Source organism: Sesamum indicum, linkage group LG7 (assembly GCF_026168435.1).
Source record: "Sesamum indicum cultivar Baizhima isolate 11 linkage group LG7, ASM2616843v1, whole genome shotgun sequence".
Lineage (NCBI taxonomy): Eukaryota > Viridiplantae > Streptophyta > Magnoliopsida > Lamiales > Pedaliaceae > Sesamum > Sesamum indicum.
In genome coordinates, this window is record NC_142663.1 from 1425155 (window position 1) to 1443400 (window position 18246).

General features: G+C 42.7%; 1 protein-coding gene across 1 annotated transcript; it reads left to right on the forward strand.

Annotated features, from left to right (window-relative positions):
• Positions 1 to 8218: 8218 nt before the first annotated feature.
• LOC148787432 (uncharacterized) lies at positions 8219 to 10130 on the forward strand. The gene is made up of 4 exons (XM_088882742.1): positions 8219 to 8344; positions 8749 to 8925; positions 9105 to 9364; positions 10055 to 10130. The coding sequence occupies exons 1-4, from the start codon at positions 8219 to 8221 to the stop codon at positions 10128 to 10130; spliced, it is 639 nt and encodes a 212-aa protein (XP_088738868.1).
• Positions 10131 to 18246: the final 8116 nt, after the last annotated feature.

Here is an 18246-nt window from a genome sequence, read left to right on the forward strand (position 1 = left end):
CCATGGGATATCAGCACACTGTATAGTTAAATTTTCCAGGGCACTCCATAATTCTCTCCTATCAACCACCTCAGTGGCTCCATAAGTGACAGTAACAGCAACTGTTTCATGTATTGCACGGATAGTAACAAGACAGTGTATAAATTGCGTTCCACATTCCACCACTACAACATCAATAAAACTATCATTCCATGCAATCCACACGCGATTACCAGAAGATCCATAATCCACATACCATTTACATTGGGGTAATAGAAAAGATTGAATTTGAGCTGCATTATTAATACGTACACGAGTTTCAAGGAGACCAAGGAATTGTAACCTGAACTCAGCAACTATGTCTTTGACTGCCATCTGATGGTCTCGTTTGTTCAAGCCACGAACATTCCATATTGCTGCATTCAACATGGATCACTTGGTATGGGGCTGCTATGCTTAGGACCCCGAGACGACTCATCTGTATCATCCAGTAAGTGAAGTGCATCAAAACTGTTGTATATAACAAGCGCCTTACCCTCTCCTCACGACTTGGGCCGGTTGTATCTCTAGTGTACTCATGTCCCTCTCTCTTCTTTTCTACCACTGGAGCTGGTGGTGGTCTACTCTTGTTCCGATCAGTCATATGTAGTGGTCGGGATGGTATATTAGTAGTATCTTCTTCCTCCCTAGGGTGCCTCCGATTCCGTTCAGTCCTTGTTGGTTCTTGCAGCGTCCCCACTTTAGGTACATATACAGCAATCGGTGGTTTAGCTGGTTTTGGTTTGTTGAGAACACAATCTTTAGCAGAGTGTCCCAATGTCATACAACTCTTTCATTTCTGTGGTAGCCATTCGTACTCAACGTCTACTTTACAAGGTGATTCTCCTCCGTCCTCATCCGGATTCATAATTATAATGTGCTTTGGTAAGTTTGAGGTCACATCCACCATTACGCATACACGTGCGAAGTCCAGTCTCGTGCATGCTCTCGTAATTGCATCCGGGTAAAGTGGTTTACCCACTCCACTAGCTACCGTACTAAGGCCTTCCTCTGTCCAAAACTCGACTGGAAGGTGACGTAGTTTGATCCACACAGGAACCTGTGTATGTTGTAGTTTTCGTAATGCCATCCCTGGTTCCCATTTTTGAAGAACAATCGGCTGCCCCTGAAATAGCCACGGCCCTCCTTCTATGACATCTTCCATAGCAGCGACTGATTTGAATTGAAGGAAAAAAAATCCATTATTTGTACCCGTGACCTCCTTCAATTTCGGCCAAACCGACATCGCAAACTCTTTCAGATGATGAAAATATGGCCTTTTTCCTAGGAAATATCCCACCGCGGTAGTCTTCCATCGTTTGGATCCGTTTCATATGATATCCAATGTTGGTCGGACTATTACCTCTCCATTTTGTACCGATGGAGCCACATAAGATAGGGTTTTGCGAGTTGAATTATGAAATGCATGAGCTATTTTGTCATCGATAATTGTGTCCGAGCATGTATGCAAAGGTATGTTTCCGACGAACAATCCCATTGGAGCACTAGAATTAAGGTTAGGATGTAGATTTTTTGTCTTCTTGTGCAGAGTGATGTCATCTGTAACATCAGCAGGTGATGGTATCATGCTTGCCTCAGCGGTGATGTCAGCAGTGTAGGTCATGCTTGCCTCAACAGTGATGTCATCAGCATAGGTCATGCCTGCATCATCGATGACTTCATCATCCACCCTAGCATCCATCTCATCCTCCACGTCACACCCATGTGCCACGTCAGCCGTTTGTGTACAGTCACCATATCTGACGGCCGGTCGCATCGCCGGAATTTCCATCACCGGCGTTAGTGAAACTGACGTTTTTCCGGCGAAAAAAATGAGGCTTCTCGGTCGCTGGCGCCTGTAGGTCTGAACCAGTCCGTTTACTAGCCGTTTCCGACGCCATATTGCTCTTTCCCGACGGCAGAATACACCTCCAAGCTTGGTGACGTGGTGGCGCGCCTCCTCCATGTAACTCGACCACCGACCGCAGCGAAGGAGAGTTTCTGAAACGCATTCTCCATCTGATTTTCAGATCTGTAAGGGCTGCAACTGTTTGTTCATCACCGTTGTCAATGACGGCGTTGGCTAATCTCAGAAATTCGTCAAGGTTGAAAGGTTCTTCCATTCGTCCGCCATTAATGGAAGCTTCTTCAAACCTAGTTTTTGCGGCGCCTTTGAACGAGTCGAATCAGTGGTCAAGTTCTCTCCTTTCTCGTTCGTGGACAATGTTTTCATCTCCACAGACCCTTTGTTACCTTCATCGGCCGTGAAAACGCTGATTTCCGTCGACTTTTTCCATCGTGACTCTTCGTCTCCTAGAAACCCTAATAATGGCGGCGACGAACCAGTCATCGTTTCTGCCTCCAAAACTCGCCCAAACACTGTAGAAACATCACTGCTTTTCTCCCCAACAATTTCCATCTCAATAGCCGGCGAAATAGTGCCTTTTCCGGTCAGAAACCCCAAACCCATCTCTTCAAATTTCTCGCCGGAAATTCGCGATTCATATTCCTCTCCACCGCCATCCAAGCCATCCCAGTCATCCACATCCCCTTCCTCCGGCATGTCGCCGTCGTTCTCCATATGGCCGGTCGTTTTTCCGCCGTCGCCGGCCGAAAATTTGTACATTAGGGTTTTGTGTGTGAAGTTGTAGCTGTGCTAGTGTGTGAAGTTTGTAGGTGTGCTTTGGTAAGTTTGAGGTCACATCCACCATTACGCATACACGAGCGAAGTCCAGTCTCGTGCATGCACTCGTAATTCCATCGGGGTAAAGTGGTTTACCCACTCCACTAGCCACCGTACTAAGGCCTTCCTCTATCCAGAACTCGACTAGAAGGTGACGTAGTTTGATCCACACAGGAACCTGTGTATGTTGAAGTTTTCGTAATACCATCCCTGGTTCCCATTTTTTAAGAACAATTGGCTGCCCCTGAAATAGCCACGGCCCTCCTTCTGTGACATCTTCCACAGCAGCGATTGATTTGAACTGAAGGAAAAAAAATCCATTATTTATACCCGTGACCTCCTTCAATTCTGGCCAAACCGACATCGCAAACTCTTTCAGATAATGAAAATATGGCCTTTTTCCGAGGAAATATCCCACCGCGGTAGTCTTCCATCGTTTGGATCCGTTTCTTATAATATCCAATGTTGGTCGGACTATCACCTCTCCATTTTGTACCGATGGAGACACATAAGATAGGGTTTTGCGAGTTGAATTATGAAATGCATGTGCAATTTTGTCATCGATAATTGTGTCCGAGCATGCATGCAAAGGTATGTTTCCGACAAACAATCCCATTGGAGCACTAGAATTAAGGTTAGGATGCAGATTTTTTGTCTTCTTGTGCAGAATGATGTCATCTGTGACATCAGCAGCTGATGGTATCATGCTTGCCTCAGCAGTGATGTCAGCAGTATAGCTCATGCTTGCCTCAACAGTGATGTCATCAGCATAGGTCATGCCTGCATCATCAATGACTTCATCATCCTTGTCAACTTCCACCCTATCATCCATCTCATCCTCCACGTCACACCCATGTCCCACGTCAGCAGTTTGTGTACAGTCACCAGATTTGACAGTCGGTCACCTCGCCGGAATTTCCCTCACCAGCGTTATGAATCTGACGTTTTCCCGATGGAAAAATGAGGATTCTTGTTCGCCGGTGCCTGTAGGTCTGAACCAGTCCATTTACTAGCCATTTCCGACGTCATATTGCTCTTTCCCGACGGCAGAAGACACCTCCAAGCTTGGCAACGTGGTGGCGCGCCTCCTCCATGTAACTCGACCAACGAACGCAGCGAAGGAGAGTTTCTGAAATGCATTCTCCATCTGATTTTCAGATCTGTAAGGGCTGCAACCGTTTGTTCATCACCTTTGTCAATGACGGCGTTGGCTAATCTCAGAAATTCATCAAGGTTGAAAGGTTCTTCCATTAGTCCGCCATTAATGGAAGCTTCTTCAAACCCTAGTTTTTGCGGTGCCTTTGAACGAGTCGAATCAGTGGTCAAGTTCTCTCCTTTCTCGTTCGTGGACAATGTTGCCATCTCCACAGACCCTTTGTTACCTTCATCGGCCGTGAAAACGCTGGTTTCCGTCGACTTATTCCGACGTGACTTTTCGTCTCCTAGAAACCCTAATACTGGCGGCGACGAACCAGTCATCGTTTCCTCCTCCAAAACACGCCCAAATGCTGTAGAAACATCTATGTTCTTCTCCCCAACAATTTCCATCTCAATAGCCGACGAAATAGTGCTTTTTCCGGTCAAAAACCCCAAACCCGTCTCTTCAAACTTCTCGCCGGAAAATCGCGATTCATATTCCTCACCACCGCCATCCAAACAATCCCAGTCATCCACGTCCCCTTCCTCCGGCAGGTCGCAGTCGTCCTCCATCTGGCCGGTCGTTTTTACGCCGTCGCCGGCCGGAAATTTGTAGATTAGGGTTTTTGTGTGTGAAGTTGTAGGTGTGCTAATGTGTGTAGGAGAGAGAATTTTTAGTGAGAGAATTTTTGCAATTCATTTTTAAAAAATCTAGTACGTTTTGCGCGGTTTTAATAGAGCAAGTTTGTTTTTCTTCTATACAAAATTGTAGTTATTATTACGCTTAGTTAATTTACCACACAAATTCATGCGTCTAGACCAACACTTGGGTCAAGTTTCCTCAAATTCTCAGAACGTTCAAAATTTAGGTGCTTTGCACAGTTTTATTAAAGCAAGTTCGTTTCCATTTTATACAAACTTGTAATTATTATTAAGCTTAGCAAATTTGCCACACAAATTCTTGGGTCTAGAACAACGTTTTGGTCAAGTTTCGTCGAATTCTCAGAACGTTCAAAATTAGCTGTTTTTCGCGGTTTTATTAGACCAAGATTGTTTCCCTTTTATACAAACTTGTAGTTATTATTACGCTTATCAATTTTACAACACAAATTCTTGGATCTAGACCAACGTTTGGGTCAAGTTTCGTCGAATTCTGAAAACGTTCAAAATTTAGCTATTTTGCATGGTTTTGTTAAAACAATTTTATTTCCCTTTCATACAAACTTGTAGTTATTATTAAACTTAGCAAATATACCACACAAATTCTTGGGTGTAAACCAACGTTTGAGTCAAGTTTCGTCGAATTCTAAGAACGTTCCACATTTAGCTGTTTTGCACGATTTTATTAAAGCACGTTCGTTTCCCTTTTATACAAACTTGTAGTTATTATTAAGCGTAGCAAATTTACCACATAAATTCTTGGGTCTTGACCAACGTTTTGGTCAAGTTTCGTCGAATTCTGAGAACGTTCAAAATTTAGCTGTTTTTTGCGGTTTTATTAGACCAAGTTTGTTTTCCTTTTATACAAACTTGTAGTTATTATTTCGCTTAGCAAATTTTTTTTTGGGGTAAATGTAATTTTCAATAATTTAAAATAATAGTACAACAATCATGTGGTTTCTCCCCCGACAGGCCAAGGGATTCGCCACAGTCTATATAGCGCATATGTACTAATTGACCATGGAAGATTAATACTAAGTATCCTCTGTCTAATGTCATCTAAGATACACAAAGCTAATACATGTGCTGGCCGATGGGTCTGCTCAAATCGTCTTAGATTTCTCTCTCGCCAAATATGGTATATGCATGCACCAAGTAATGCTCGATATGCTACATTAACAATATGTTTTCCCCTCCACTTCCTCGATGCCCATTCCACGTCTCTTGCCCATTCGCGATTGGGCCAAGCAAATCGGATCTGTTGACGAACAGCTGTAAGGCATCTTCTACTGCATCGACATCGGAAGAACAAGTGAGTGTGTGTCTCCGCAGTATCATCGTCACAAAGGGTGCATCCACCCAAATGATACGCTTAGCAAATTTACCACACAAATTCTTGGGTCTAGACCAACGTTTGGGTCAAGTTTCCTCGTATTCTAAGAACGTTCAGAATTTAGCTGTTCTGCACGGTTTTATTAAACGAAGTTTGTTTCCCTTTTATACAAACTTGTAGTTATTATTAAGCTTAACAAATTTACCAACTTAATTCTTGGGTCTAGACCAACGTTTTGGTCAAGTTTTGTCGAATTCTGAGAACGTTCAAAATTTAGCTGTTTTGCACGGTTTTATTAGAGCAAGTTTGTTTCCCTTCTATACAAACTTGTAGTTATTATTAGGCTTAGCAAATTTACCACACAAATTCTTGGGTCTAGACCAGCATTTGGGTCGAGTTTCTTCGAATTCTGAGAACGATGAAAATTTAGGTGTTTTGCGCGGTTTTATTAGAGCATATTTGTTTCCCTTTTATACAAACTTATAGTTATTATTACGTTTAGCAAATTTACCACACAAATTCTTGGGTCTAGACCAATGTTTGGGTCAAGTTTCGTCGAATTCTGAGAACGTTCAAAATTTAGCTATTTTGCACTGTTTTATAAGAACAATTTTGTTTCCCTTTTATACAAACCTGTAGTTATTATTAAGCTTAGTAAATATACCACACAAATTCTTGGGTGTAAACCAGCGATTGGGTCAAGTTTCGTCGAATTCTAAGAACGTTCCACATTTGGCTGTTTTGCACGGTTTTATTAAAGCAAGTTCGTTTTCCTTTTATACAAACTTGTAGCTATTATTAAGCTTAGCAAATTTACCACATAAATTCTTGGGTCTAGACGAACGTTTTGGTCAAGTTTTGTAGAATTATGAGAAAGATCAAAATTTAGTTGTTTTTCGCGGTTTTATTAGACCAAGTTTGTTTCCCTTTTATACAAACTTGTAGTTATTATTACGCTTGTCAAATTTATAATAAAAATTCTTGGGTCTAGACCAACGTTTGGGTCAAGTTTCATCGTATTCTAAGAACGTTCAAAATTTAGCTGTTTTGCACGGTTTTATTAAAGTAAGTTCGTTTCCCTTTTATACAAACTTGTAGTTATTATTAAGCTTAGAAAATTTACCACATTAATTCTTGGGTCTAGACCAACGTTTTGGTCAAGTTTCGTCGAATTTTGAGAACGTTCAAAATTTAGCTGTTTTGCACGGTTTTATTAAAGCAAGTTCGTTTCCCTTTTATACAAACTTGTAGTTATTATTAAGCTTAGCAAATTTACCACATTAATTCTTGGGTCTAGACCAACGTTTTGGTCATGTTTTGTCATATTAGAGCACGTTTGTTTCCCTTTTATACAAACTTGTAGTTATTATGACGCTTAGCAAACTAACCACACAAATTTTTGGGTCTAGACCAACGTTTGGGTCGAGTTTCGTCGAATTTTGAGAACGTTCAAAATTTAGCTGTTTTGAGGGGTTTTAAAAGAGCAAGTTTGTTCCCTTTTTTTACTTGAGGATGCAGATGAGATGTCACGGGGTCCTAATCAAAGCAACCCCATTCTTGGTGATCAATGTTGAATGCAGCAATATGGAATGTTTGAGGCTTGAACAAAAGAGACCATCAGCTAGTTGTGAAGGACATAGTTGCTGAGTTCAGGTTACAATTTCTTGGTCTTCTTGAAACTCGTGTTTGTATTAATAACATTGCCGCTATTCAATCTTTCCTACTACCACATTGGAAATGGTTTGTGGATTATGGTTTGGTTGGTAATCGGGTGTGGATTGCGTGAGATGATAATTTTCTAGACGTTGATGTGGTTGAATGTGGTACACAATTTATCCACTGCCTTGTTAATATACGTTCACTGCATGAGTCAGTTGCCATTACTGTGATGTATGGAGCTATGGAGGTGACGGACAGGAGGGAGTTGTGGGAAGCTCTAGAGACTATTGCAATGTAGAGTGTTGATGTACCGTGGCTTATTGGAGGGGATTTCAATGCGGTGCGAGATCTAAGTGAAGTATGTGGAGCATCAGGTGATATTCGAATGGCAATAGAAGAATTTAATGGCTGCGTTCAGAATGCAGGATTACTACCATTACCCATGTAGGGAGAATGGTATACGTGGCATAACTGCAATGCTAATCCACAGAACCTTTGGAAAAGATTAGACCGAATGCTGATTAATGATAGATGGATTGCTCAATTCCCGACATCATTTTATACTAGTCTCAATCCAAGAACTTCAGATCACTCACCGCTGGTGCTTAACGGGGATAGTCAACAACAAATATGGAGGTATGTTTCAATTCGATAATTACCTCACTCTATCACCAGAGTTTATTCCCAGTGTGCAGCAGGTCTGGCAGCATAACATCATAGGAGTGCCGATGTATGCGGTAACAAGAAAACTCAAAGCTCTTAAACCGGTGTTCAGAGAGCAGAGGAGGAACAAAGGAGACTTATCACATAATGTCCAGCTGGCTAAAGTGTTTCTTGAGATGGCGCAATTGCTTGTAAGCTTAAACAGGCGGGATGAACTATACTTACAGCTGGAACACTGTTGCAGATTAGTACTAGCTAAAGCAGCCAAACTTGAACAGAATGATGCTTCAACAACGAGAAAAAATGCAGTGGATGAAGGGGGGGAGACCACTGCTCCCGGGTGTTTTTTCGTAAGATTGCTCAAAGGAGATCAGTGAGGAGAATCTTACAAATCAATGATGATCATGGAACCACTCACACAGAACCAGGAGCAGTAATTAATGAGTTTGTCACGTTTTACCAAAACCTTCTTGGGGGAGAACGAAGGCGAGATGTGATAGATCTCCGATTCCTTAGACCTTGGGCTAGACAACTTTTGAGTGAAGAGGATGGTAGCTTTTTACTTGAGCCATTCACACCAGCTGATGTCAAGCAGGCGGTTTTTGACATTGCTGAGGATAAGGCTCCGGGGCCGGATGGGTATTCATCGGGTTTTTTCAAAGCTGCATGGCCTATAGTGGGGCAGGAGGTGTCATCGGCGGTGCTGGATTTCTTTAGTACAGGCCGACTTCTGAAGCAGATTAATACTACGCTTTTGGTGCTCATACCAAAGGTACATTCCCCTATGACTGTTGGTGAATTTTGGCCTATATCTTGCTGTAATGTGTTGTACAAGATTATTGCTAAGCTCATTGTCCAACGGTTGGTGTTATACTGGACAAACTAATTAGTCCATGCCAAGCGGCTTTTGTGCCAGGACGAAGTATTGGAGACAATATTATGATGGCGCAGGAACTTTTTACCGGATATAACCAGGCTCGTCTACCACCCCAATGTGCTTTAAAAGTGGACATTCGAAAGGCATATGGCACGGTAGAATGGGATTTCATGATTGCTATGATGGAGCTATTTGGGTTCCCTTCTACTTTCTTGAAGTGGATTGAAGCATGTGTTACTACACCCTCATTTTCTGTTGTGCTGAATGGGAAACCTCATGGTTTCTTCAAGGGAGCCAGAGGGCTTCGGCAGGGTGACCCTCTTTCGCCATACCTGTTTGTGCTTGTGATGGAAGTCCTACATTTGGGTTTCCTACAGTTGATTGACCAGAATGAAGTATTTTCTTTCCATTGGAAGTGTGACACAGCCAGGGTTTTTCAGTTGGGATTTGCGGATGATTTGTTGTTATTATGTCGGGCTGATGTGGACTCTATTAGAGTATTTAAGACAGGATTAGATCGATTTGCTCATTGGTCGGGGCTAAGACTTAACTTGCAGAAAAGCCACCTTATTATCTCATGTTCAGCACAAGGACTACGTGAGGAGATGCTTGTAGAGCTCGGATTTCAAGAGGGCGTCTTACCGATGATGTATTTAGGGCTCCATCTTCTATCTTCTCGATTAACAATTGCTGATTGTCGTCCACTATTATTGAAGATTGATAAACGTATTGCTGGTTGGGAGGGTATGGCCCTTTCATATGCTGGTAGGGTACAAATTATAAAATCTGTACTCATGTCACTAAGTTTATATTGGGCTTTGGCATTCATCCTTCCAAAGAAAGTTACTAACGAGATTAAGAAGAGGCTGGGAGCTTTCTTGTGGAAGGGGACAACAACCAGTGGTTATGCCAAAGTAGCTTGGAAAGATATATGCCGACCGAAGGAGGAGGGAGGACTAGGATTCAAGGATATTTCCATCTTGAATCGTGCACTAATGACTAAGAAACTCTATGATATTATCAGGTGCGATAGGACATCGATTTGGGTTGAAATGGCTTTACCAGAGTCGGTTACGAGACACCTCCATCTGGACAATTAGGGAGCATGGAGGCTCATGGGGATGGAGGAAAATTCTACGTCTACGGGTTTTCCTTCGCCCTATGGTGGATTATCAGATCGGAGATGGGAGGAGATACTACTTATGGCTGGACCCGTGGCATTATCTTGGTCCTCTTAGTACCACATTTCCACGGGGACCGAGACTACTCGGATTGGAGGAGTCAGCTAAACTCAGTATGGTGATTAGTGGAGGAGAGTGGCAGTGGCCTCCTATCACAGATTTTGAGTGCTTGGAGATCACACATACATTACCCACAATCCATGGAGGTGAGGACCGCATTGTGTGGAGATTTGAGCATGGACTACCTACAACTCAGGCTCTTTACAGACTATTTGATCCACCAGGACCGAAAGTAGGCTGGTCTTTGCTACTTTCGGGATCATTTAAGATTCCACGTCACCTATTCATCCTATAGCTTGCTATTCTTGGCAAACTGGCTGCAACGGACAAACCATGGCTAGCCCACCTAGGCTCATGTATTCTATGTAACGAGGGAGCGACAGAGACTCATACCCATTTATTCTTCTAGTGCAGATTTAGTCGGCAGTGTCTCACAGCAATAAGGAGAATGGTACGATTTTCTTGGCCCAATAGAGACTGGATAACGGACATTGCATGGGCTTCCCAGCGATGGAGGGGTAAACACGTTGTCAACATGTCATACCGAGCACTATTAGCATCATGTGTTTACCACATTTGAAGGGAGAGAAACTGAAGATGATTCGAGCACACCGAGAGCACACCAAACACCATGGCTTTATTGATAGTTGAGGATATCAGGCAGCGGATCTATAGCATTACTTTAGCTAGATCAGTTAGTACACGAGCTCTATTTAGACTATGGCGTATCCCTTGGCCTGTCGAGGGAGAAACCAACTGATGATCATATTGTTGGACTGTACTACTATTTTTCTTAATGAAACTTACATTTATCCAAAAAAAAAAGTTTGTTTCCCTTTTATAAAAATCTGTAGTTATTATTAAGCTTAGCAAATTTACCACATAAATTATTGGGTCTAAACCAACGTTTTGGTCTAGTTTCGTCGAATTCTGAGAACGTTCAAAATTTAGCTGTTTTGCGCGGTTTTATTAGAGCAATTTAGTTTCCATTTTGTACAAACTTGTAGTTATTATTACGCTTAGCAAATTTACCACACAAATTCTTGGGTCTTGACCAAAGTTTGGGTCAAGTTTTCTCGTAATCTAAGAACGTTCAAAATTTAGCTGTTTTGCACGGTTTTATTAAAGCAAGTTCGTTTTCCTTTTATACAAATTTGTAGTTATTATTAGGCTTAGTAAATTTACCACATTAATTCTTGGGTCTAGACCAATGTTTGGTCAAGTTTCGACGAATTCTGAGAACGTTCAAAATTTAGATGTTTTGTGTGGTTTTAATAGAACAAGCTTGTTTCCCTTGTATACAAACCTGTAGTTATTATTGAGCTTAGCAAATTTAAATTGCTTTCATTGAAAGTTGAACTCAAGACCTCCCACTTACTAAACGAGTGCTCTAACCAACTAAGCTATGAAAGCTCATAAGCTTAGCAAATTTACCACATAAATTCTTGGGTCTAGACCAACGTTTGGGTTAAGTTTCGTCGAATTCTGAAAACGTTCAAATATAGTTGTTTTTCGCGATTTTAATAGAGCAAGTTTGTTTTCCTTCTATACAAAATTGTAGTTATTATTACGCTTAGTTAATTCACCACACAAATTCTTGTGTCTAGACCAACGTTTGGGTGAAGTTTCCTCAAATTCTCAGAACGTTCAAAATTTAGGTGCTCGGCACGGTTTTATTAAAGCAAGTTCATTTCCCTTTTATACAAACTTGTAATTATTATTAAGCTTAGCAAATTTACCACACAAATTCTTATCGGTAAATGTAAATTTCATTAATAAAGAGTAATGGTACAGTACAACATGGTACAACATGGGATTATCAACTGGTTTCTCCCTCTACCCAAGGGATACGCCATAATCTATACAATGCTCGTGTACTGACTGACGATGCTAAGTCAACGCTAAGAATCCTCTGTCTGACGTCATTGATGATTAGTATGCTCAATGTGGCCGGTGTCCGCTCAGTATGATCAAATCTCCTCAAGTTCCTCTCCTTCCATATGTGGTAGACGCACGCCGCCAGTAGTGTACGGTAAGCTCTATTTATAATGTGCTCCCCTCTCCATTTCCGTGTCGCCCATTCAATATCTGTTGCCCAATCTCTATTGGGCCAGTGAAAGCGAATCCTTCTGCGAATCTCATAAAGGCACTGACGACTAAATCTGCATTGGAAGAATAAATGTGGATGAGATTCCGTAGCTCCCTCATCGCACAGTATGCACACCCCCAGGTGGGATAGCCATGATTTGTCTGTGGTAGGAAGTTTGCCAAGGATTGCTAGCCATAAGATGAACGAATGGCGAGGAATCTTCAAGGAGCCCAAAAGTAGTGAAGACCATCCTACTTTCGGCTCGGGGTGAGTGAATAATCGGTAGAGGGCCTGAGTAGTAGGTTGCCCTTCGTCAATTGACATTCCCTCTTGTATAATTTCATTTCCTTCTCGACCGGAGATCGCCCAAGCAAGGTAGTTTCTTTGAGCCGATAGGCGAACTAACATAAAGGCCTGTAGGCGAGCCTAAGGTAAGGACAAGGACCTTAGCAACAATTTATCGAGATTTCACAGTGGTCTGAGATTTCAGATTTCAATTTCGTCTTGTGACGATGAGCAGAGCTATGAGTGCTTAGAATGCTAACCCCAAAACAAAAGTCAAAAACAGCAGAAGAGCCTTGCTCCAGAGAACCAAAAAGACGGAGCAAGCAAAGCTCTTTCCTGTTCAAATAAAGCAAGCGGTTAGGAAAAAAAATAGCCAAGCAAGTCATGCCCCTATCTATCATGGTGCTATAGAAAAGAGAATAGATTCTCTCTCTTTATTCTATAGCGGGATTTTGGTAGGACTCCACCAGAGGGAGTGACATGAATCCACGTCAACGTTATTGATTTCAGATATGGGGAGCACTATACATAGATAGAAGCAAGCCCTACGAAAGCAACAACAATCCCTATCTACCCCAGTCCATCCCTTCACCCGGATAATGACCATTGTTGCACCTCTGGAAGCAGACAGAAAGAGATGGCAGAGTAAGCACCTCGTCCAACTACTACTTTCCCTGTGTTCTATCACTCCCCCTATCACAACAAGGCAGGCCTGCCCAAGGAAGAAAGAACAACCAGGGCTATATTCACCTCTATGTTAGGTAGCTTCCTCACTAAACACAAGTAAGAGCTAGCTTGCATTGAGAAGGACTAGTTTTCAGCTCCTTACTTACCTACCCAACTATAAACATTAATTGTTGAAAAAGAGTAAAAATTCCAATGATTACACAGCCCACTTTGCTCCGTTCTCTTTCTATACTGACTGGGAGTCGACGTACTTTCTTCTTGCTTTGACACTACAGTGGGGTCAGAAGAAGCTTGCTGCCGGATAGAGCTTCCGTTTTGAATCTGCCTTCTAGGGGTGAGATGATCGGAAAACTGAGATGAAAAATCCTAGGCAGTCAGTCACTGCCCTTGCTTCACTTACTTGTTTCCCTACCCACGCTCTCATGCATGGACAAAGGAGCGAATCCTACCACAGATAGAAAGATATTCATAGAAAACTGAAAAGGAACCTCCTGCTCTGTCCGAGATAGCCATTTTCAAGACTCCTTTTTGGCTTATTTGATACAGCTGGAAAGGTTATTAAACGAACTCGCTTATGCTAGCTAGCCCTTTACCCTGTCTGGCTTAGTAGTAGGTGGGAACAACCTTATATCCTTCCAGTGAAGTGCCCCCTTATCCCTGCTATGCTGCTTAGGCACATTAGCCCTCTTAAATAGGAGAAATGGTAAAACTGTGAGATCTTTAGACTGGGTATGAAAGTTCTTCCTTAGGCTCTCCAGCCCTTTCCTTAGCGGAGCTAAGCACATATTCTCTTTCGCCTTTGCGAGATGTGAGTGCATCGCTTGAAGGAGATGCTTATACTCTCTCTTCCCTAGCTTTCTGTCTCTTTGTCCTACCGATCCCTCAGAGGGAAAGACTGGTGAGAGTGCAACTACTGCTCCATTTATATTGGGACTAGAGGTACCGCTATTTACACAGGGTATAAAAATGCGACTGCTACGAAGGCTGAAACTAGATCGATGCGAACTACTATTCTCTAAGACATTTGGCATGAGAAAGGTTATTTACTATTGGATTAAGCGCTTCAACAGGAAAGAGACTAAAGGAAGGAGGGAAGTTCAACTAGTCGATCTAGCTTTGACACACTTGAATGAGAAAGACCGAGATTTGTCCATTTGAAGCTGAACAGGATAACTTGTAAAGATCTTGCCCACTACTAAATCTCACTAGATGTTGAAGAGGCTCGATGAAATCGAGAACACAGATTTGATCAGTGCGGAGAGAAAGAGAGAAGATTAGACGTCATGTGTGCCGAGACACCTGTGTCAGGATACTAGGTAGAATCATCAAGTTGGAGGGCAGCAAGGGATTTCTTTATTGAACCAACTGCAAGCGACGAAGAATGAGTTGTACACGTGCGAACAGTGTGACCAAAGTCATCACACCACAAGCATTGAACAGGAGCTATGCCAAGGAATACCTGAAGAGAATCGAGACGCATTGTTTGTGTAGTGAAGCTGCTGTCCACGACGCTGATTTTCTTGCTGCGGAGTTTGTGAAAAATTTCCTTGTGGTTGTCCCACTTGGGTATTACGAGGGCGAGAGGCGAGCAAAGTTCAGCCAAGAAGAGCTAGAAGCATTAAGCGCTAGGCTTGACCGATTCCCTTTCGTCTCTGTGCAACAATAGTTGGTGGTAGGGGAAGTCCCTTAATTACCCAATGCATCCGCTGCTCTTCTATAATCCGCTGTTTTATGTTATATCTTTCGGGTAGGAATAGAAGTGTTATATCCGCTGCTCTTGGACTATAGGGCAATCCTTCAGTAGCGGGTCTTTCTTTAGAACAGATTCATTCCAGAAGAATAGTAAGATGGAAAAGGGAAAAATCTCCGTCAAGGTGTGGAAGCATTACCCTAGCCTTTAAGGCTTCCGGGATGGGGATCGAACTCAAACCCCTGCTGCTTATCCAATAGACCACTTAGAAGAATCTCCATCGATGATTGACACATGAGGTGGAGGAAGAGGTTCTATTCTATTAGAAGACCTAACCACAGCGAAGAATGCGTAATCGTGTGTACCGAAGTCCGCATCGTGGGCTCTCTTCTTTTTTAGGTAAATGTAAGTTTCATTAACAAAAAGGAGGTAAAGTACAACAATCATGTGGTGGCTCCCCCGACAGACCAAGGGACATGCCAAAGTCTATAGAGTGCACATGTACTAATAGAACTGGAAAGATTAATACTAATTATCCTCTGTTTAACGTCTTCTACGATGGAAATAGCTAATACACTTTCCGACCGACGGGTTTGCTCAAATCGTCTCAAGTTCCTCTCTCGCCATAAATGGTATATGCATGCACCAAGTAATGCTCGATAGGCAACATTGACAATATGCTTCCCCCTCCACTTCCTCGATGCCCATTCCACGTCTCTTGTCCACTCACGATTTGGCCAAGGAAATCGAATATGTTGTTGTATAGCTGCAAGGCATCCTCTGCTAAATCGATATCGGAAGAACATGTGAGTGTGTGTCTCCGCTGTACCCTCGTCACACAGAATACATCCCCCTAGATGGGTCATCCATGGTTTATCAGTTGTCGATAGCTTCTCCTGAATTGCTAGCCAAAGAATGAAGTTATGTCGGGGAATCTTCAAAGAACCCGAAAGTAGTGAAGACCATCCTACTTTCGGTCCAGGTGGACAGAAAAGTTTGTATAGGGATTGTGTAGTGGGTCGTCCCTCTGAAAACCGCCATTTGATCCTGTCATCCCCTCCATGAATCTGAGGTAAAGTGTAAATGAATTCCATACATTCCAAATCAGTAATGAAAGGCCACTGCCATTGTCCCTCATCAATGACTACTTGTAGTTTGGCGGTTTCATCAAGTCCTAAAAGGCTCGGTCCTCGTGGGAATCTAGCAATAAGTGGGCCCAAGTGGTGCCATGGGTCCTTCCACAAGTAGAATGACCTCCCCTCTCCAATAAGGAATTCCATCATAGGTAGGATAGAGCTGCGAAGTCGGAGCATTTTTCACCATCCTCATGATCCTCCCTTTTTTTTTTTTGGTAAATGTAAGTATCATTAAGTAAAATGAAATAGTAGTACAGTACAACAGTGTGGTTATTAGTTGGTTTCTCTCTCGACAGGCCAAGGGATACGCCACGGTCTATATAAAGCTCTTGTACTGACTGATCTAGGTAGAGAGAGATACTAAGGATCCGCTGCTTGATATCCTCAACTATCAATAAAGCCATGGTGCTAGGTGTCCTCTCGGTGTGCTCGAATCTTCTCAAGTTTCTCTCCATCCAAATGTGGTAAACATATGATGCTAATAGTGCTCGATAAGATATGTTAACAATGTGTTTACCTCTCCATTTTTGGGAAGCCCATTCAATATCCGTTTTCCAGTCTCTATTGGGCCAAGAATATCGTACCATTCTCCGGATAGCTGTGAGACACTGTCGACTAAATCTGCACTGAAAGAATAAGTGGCCATGTGTCTCTGTCGCTCCCTCATTACATAGAATACATGGGCCAAGGTGCGCTAACCATGATTTGTCCGTTGTAGCCAATTTGCCTAGAATAGCAAGCCACAGGATGAACAAATGACGTGGAATCTTCAATGATCCCGAAAGTAGTGAAGCCCAGCCTACTTTCGGTCCTGGGGGATCAAAAAGCCTATATAGAGCCTGGGTTGTAGGTTTACCCTGATCAAATCTCCAAATAATTCGGTCCTCCCCTCCATGAATTGTGAGTAAACCATGTGTGATCTCCAGACACTCAAAATCTGTGATAGGAGGCCACTGCCACTCTCCTTCACTAATAACCGTGCTCAATCTGGCTAATTCCTCTATTCTGAGTAGTCTCGGTCCCCGTGGGAATGTGACACTTAGTGGTCCGAGATAATGCCACGGGTCCTGCCAAAGGTAAAAAGTTCGCCCATCGCCGATCTGATAGTCCACCATAGGGCGGAGGAAAGCCCGTAGACGTAGAATTTTCCGCCAACCCCATGAGCCTCCATTCTCCCTAATCGTCCAAATGGAGGTGTCGCATAATCGACCCTGGTAAAGCCATTCAACCCAAATTGAGGTCTATCACACCTGATGATATCACAGAGTTTCTTGGTCATTAATGTGCGATTCAAGATAGCAATATCTTTGAATCCTATTCCTCCCTCATCTTTCGGTCGGCAGAGATCTTTCCATGCTACCTTCGCATAACCACTGTTTGTTGTCCCCTTCCACAAGAAAGTTCGTAGTCTCTTCTCAATTTCGTTAGTAACTTTCTTTGGAAGGATGAACGCCGATGACCAATATAAACTCAGCGACAAGAGTACAGATTTAATAATCTGCACCCTACCAGCATAAGAAAGAGCCATACCCTCCCAACCCGCAATGCGTTTATCAATTTTCAACAATAGAGGGTTACAATCAGCAACTGTTAAACGAGAAGATAAAAGGGGTAGCCCTAAATACCTCATCGGTAGGACTCCCTCTTGAAATCCGAGTACTTCCAACATCTCCTCTCGTAGTCCTTGTGCTGAATGTGAGATAATGAGGTGGCTTTTCTGCACATTTAGCCTGAGTCCCGACCATTCAGTAAAGCGATCCAATCCTGTCTTAAATACTCTAATAGAGTTCATATCGGCACGGCAGAATAGCAACAAATCATCAGCAAAACCCAGCTGAAAAATCCTGGCTGCATCACACTTCCAATGAAAGGAAAATAATTCATCCTGGTCAATCAGCTGTAGGAAACCCAATTGTAGGACTTCCATCAGAAGCACGAATAAGTATGGTGATAGAGGGTCTCCCTGCCGAAGCCCTCTGGCCCCCGTAAAGAAGCCGTGAGGTTTCCCATTAAGCCCAACAGAAAATGAGGGTGTTGTGACACACTCCTCAATCCATTTCGCGAATGTATGAGGGAACCCAAATAACT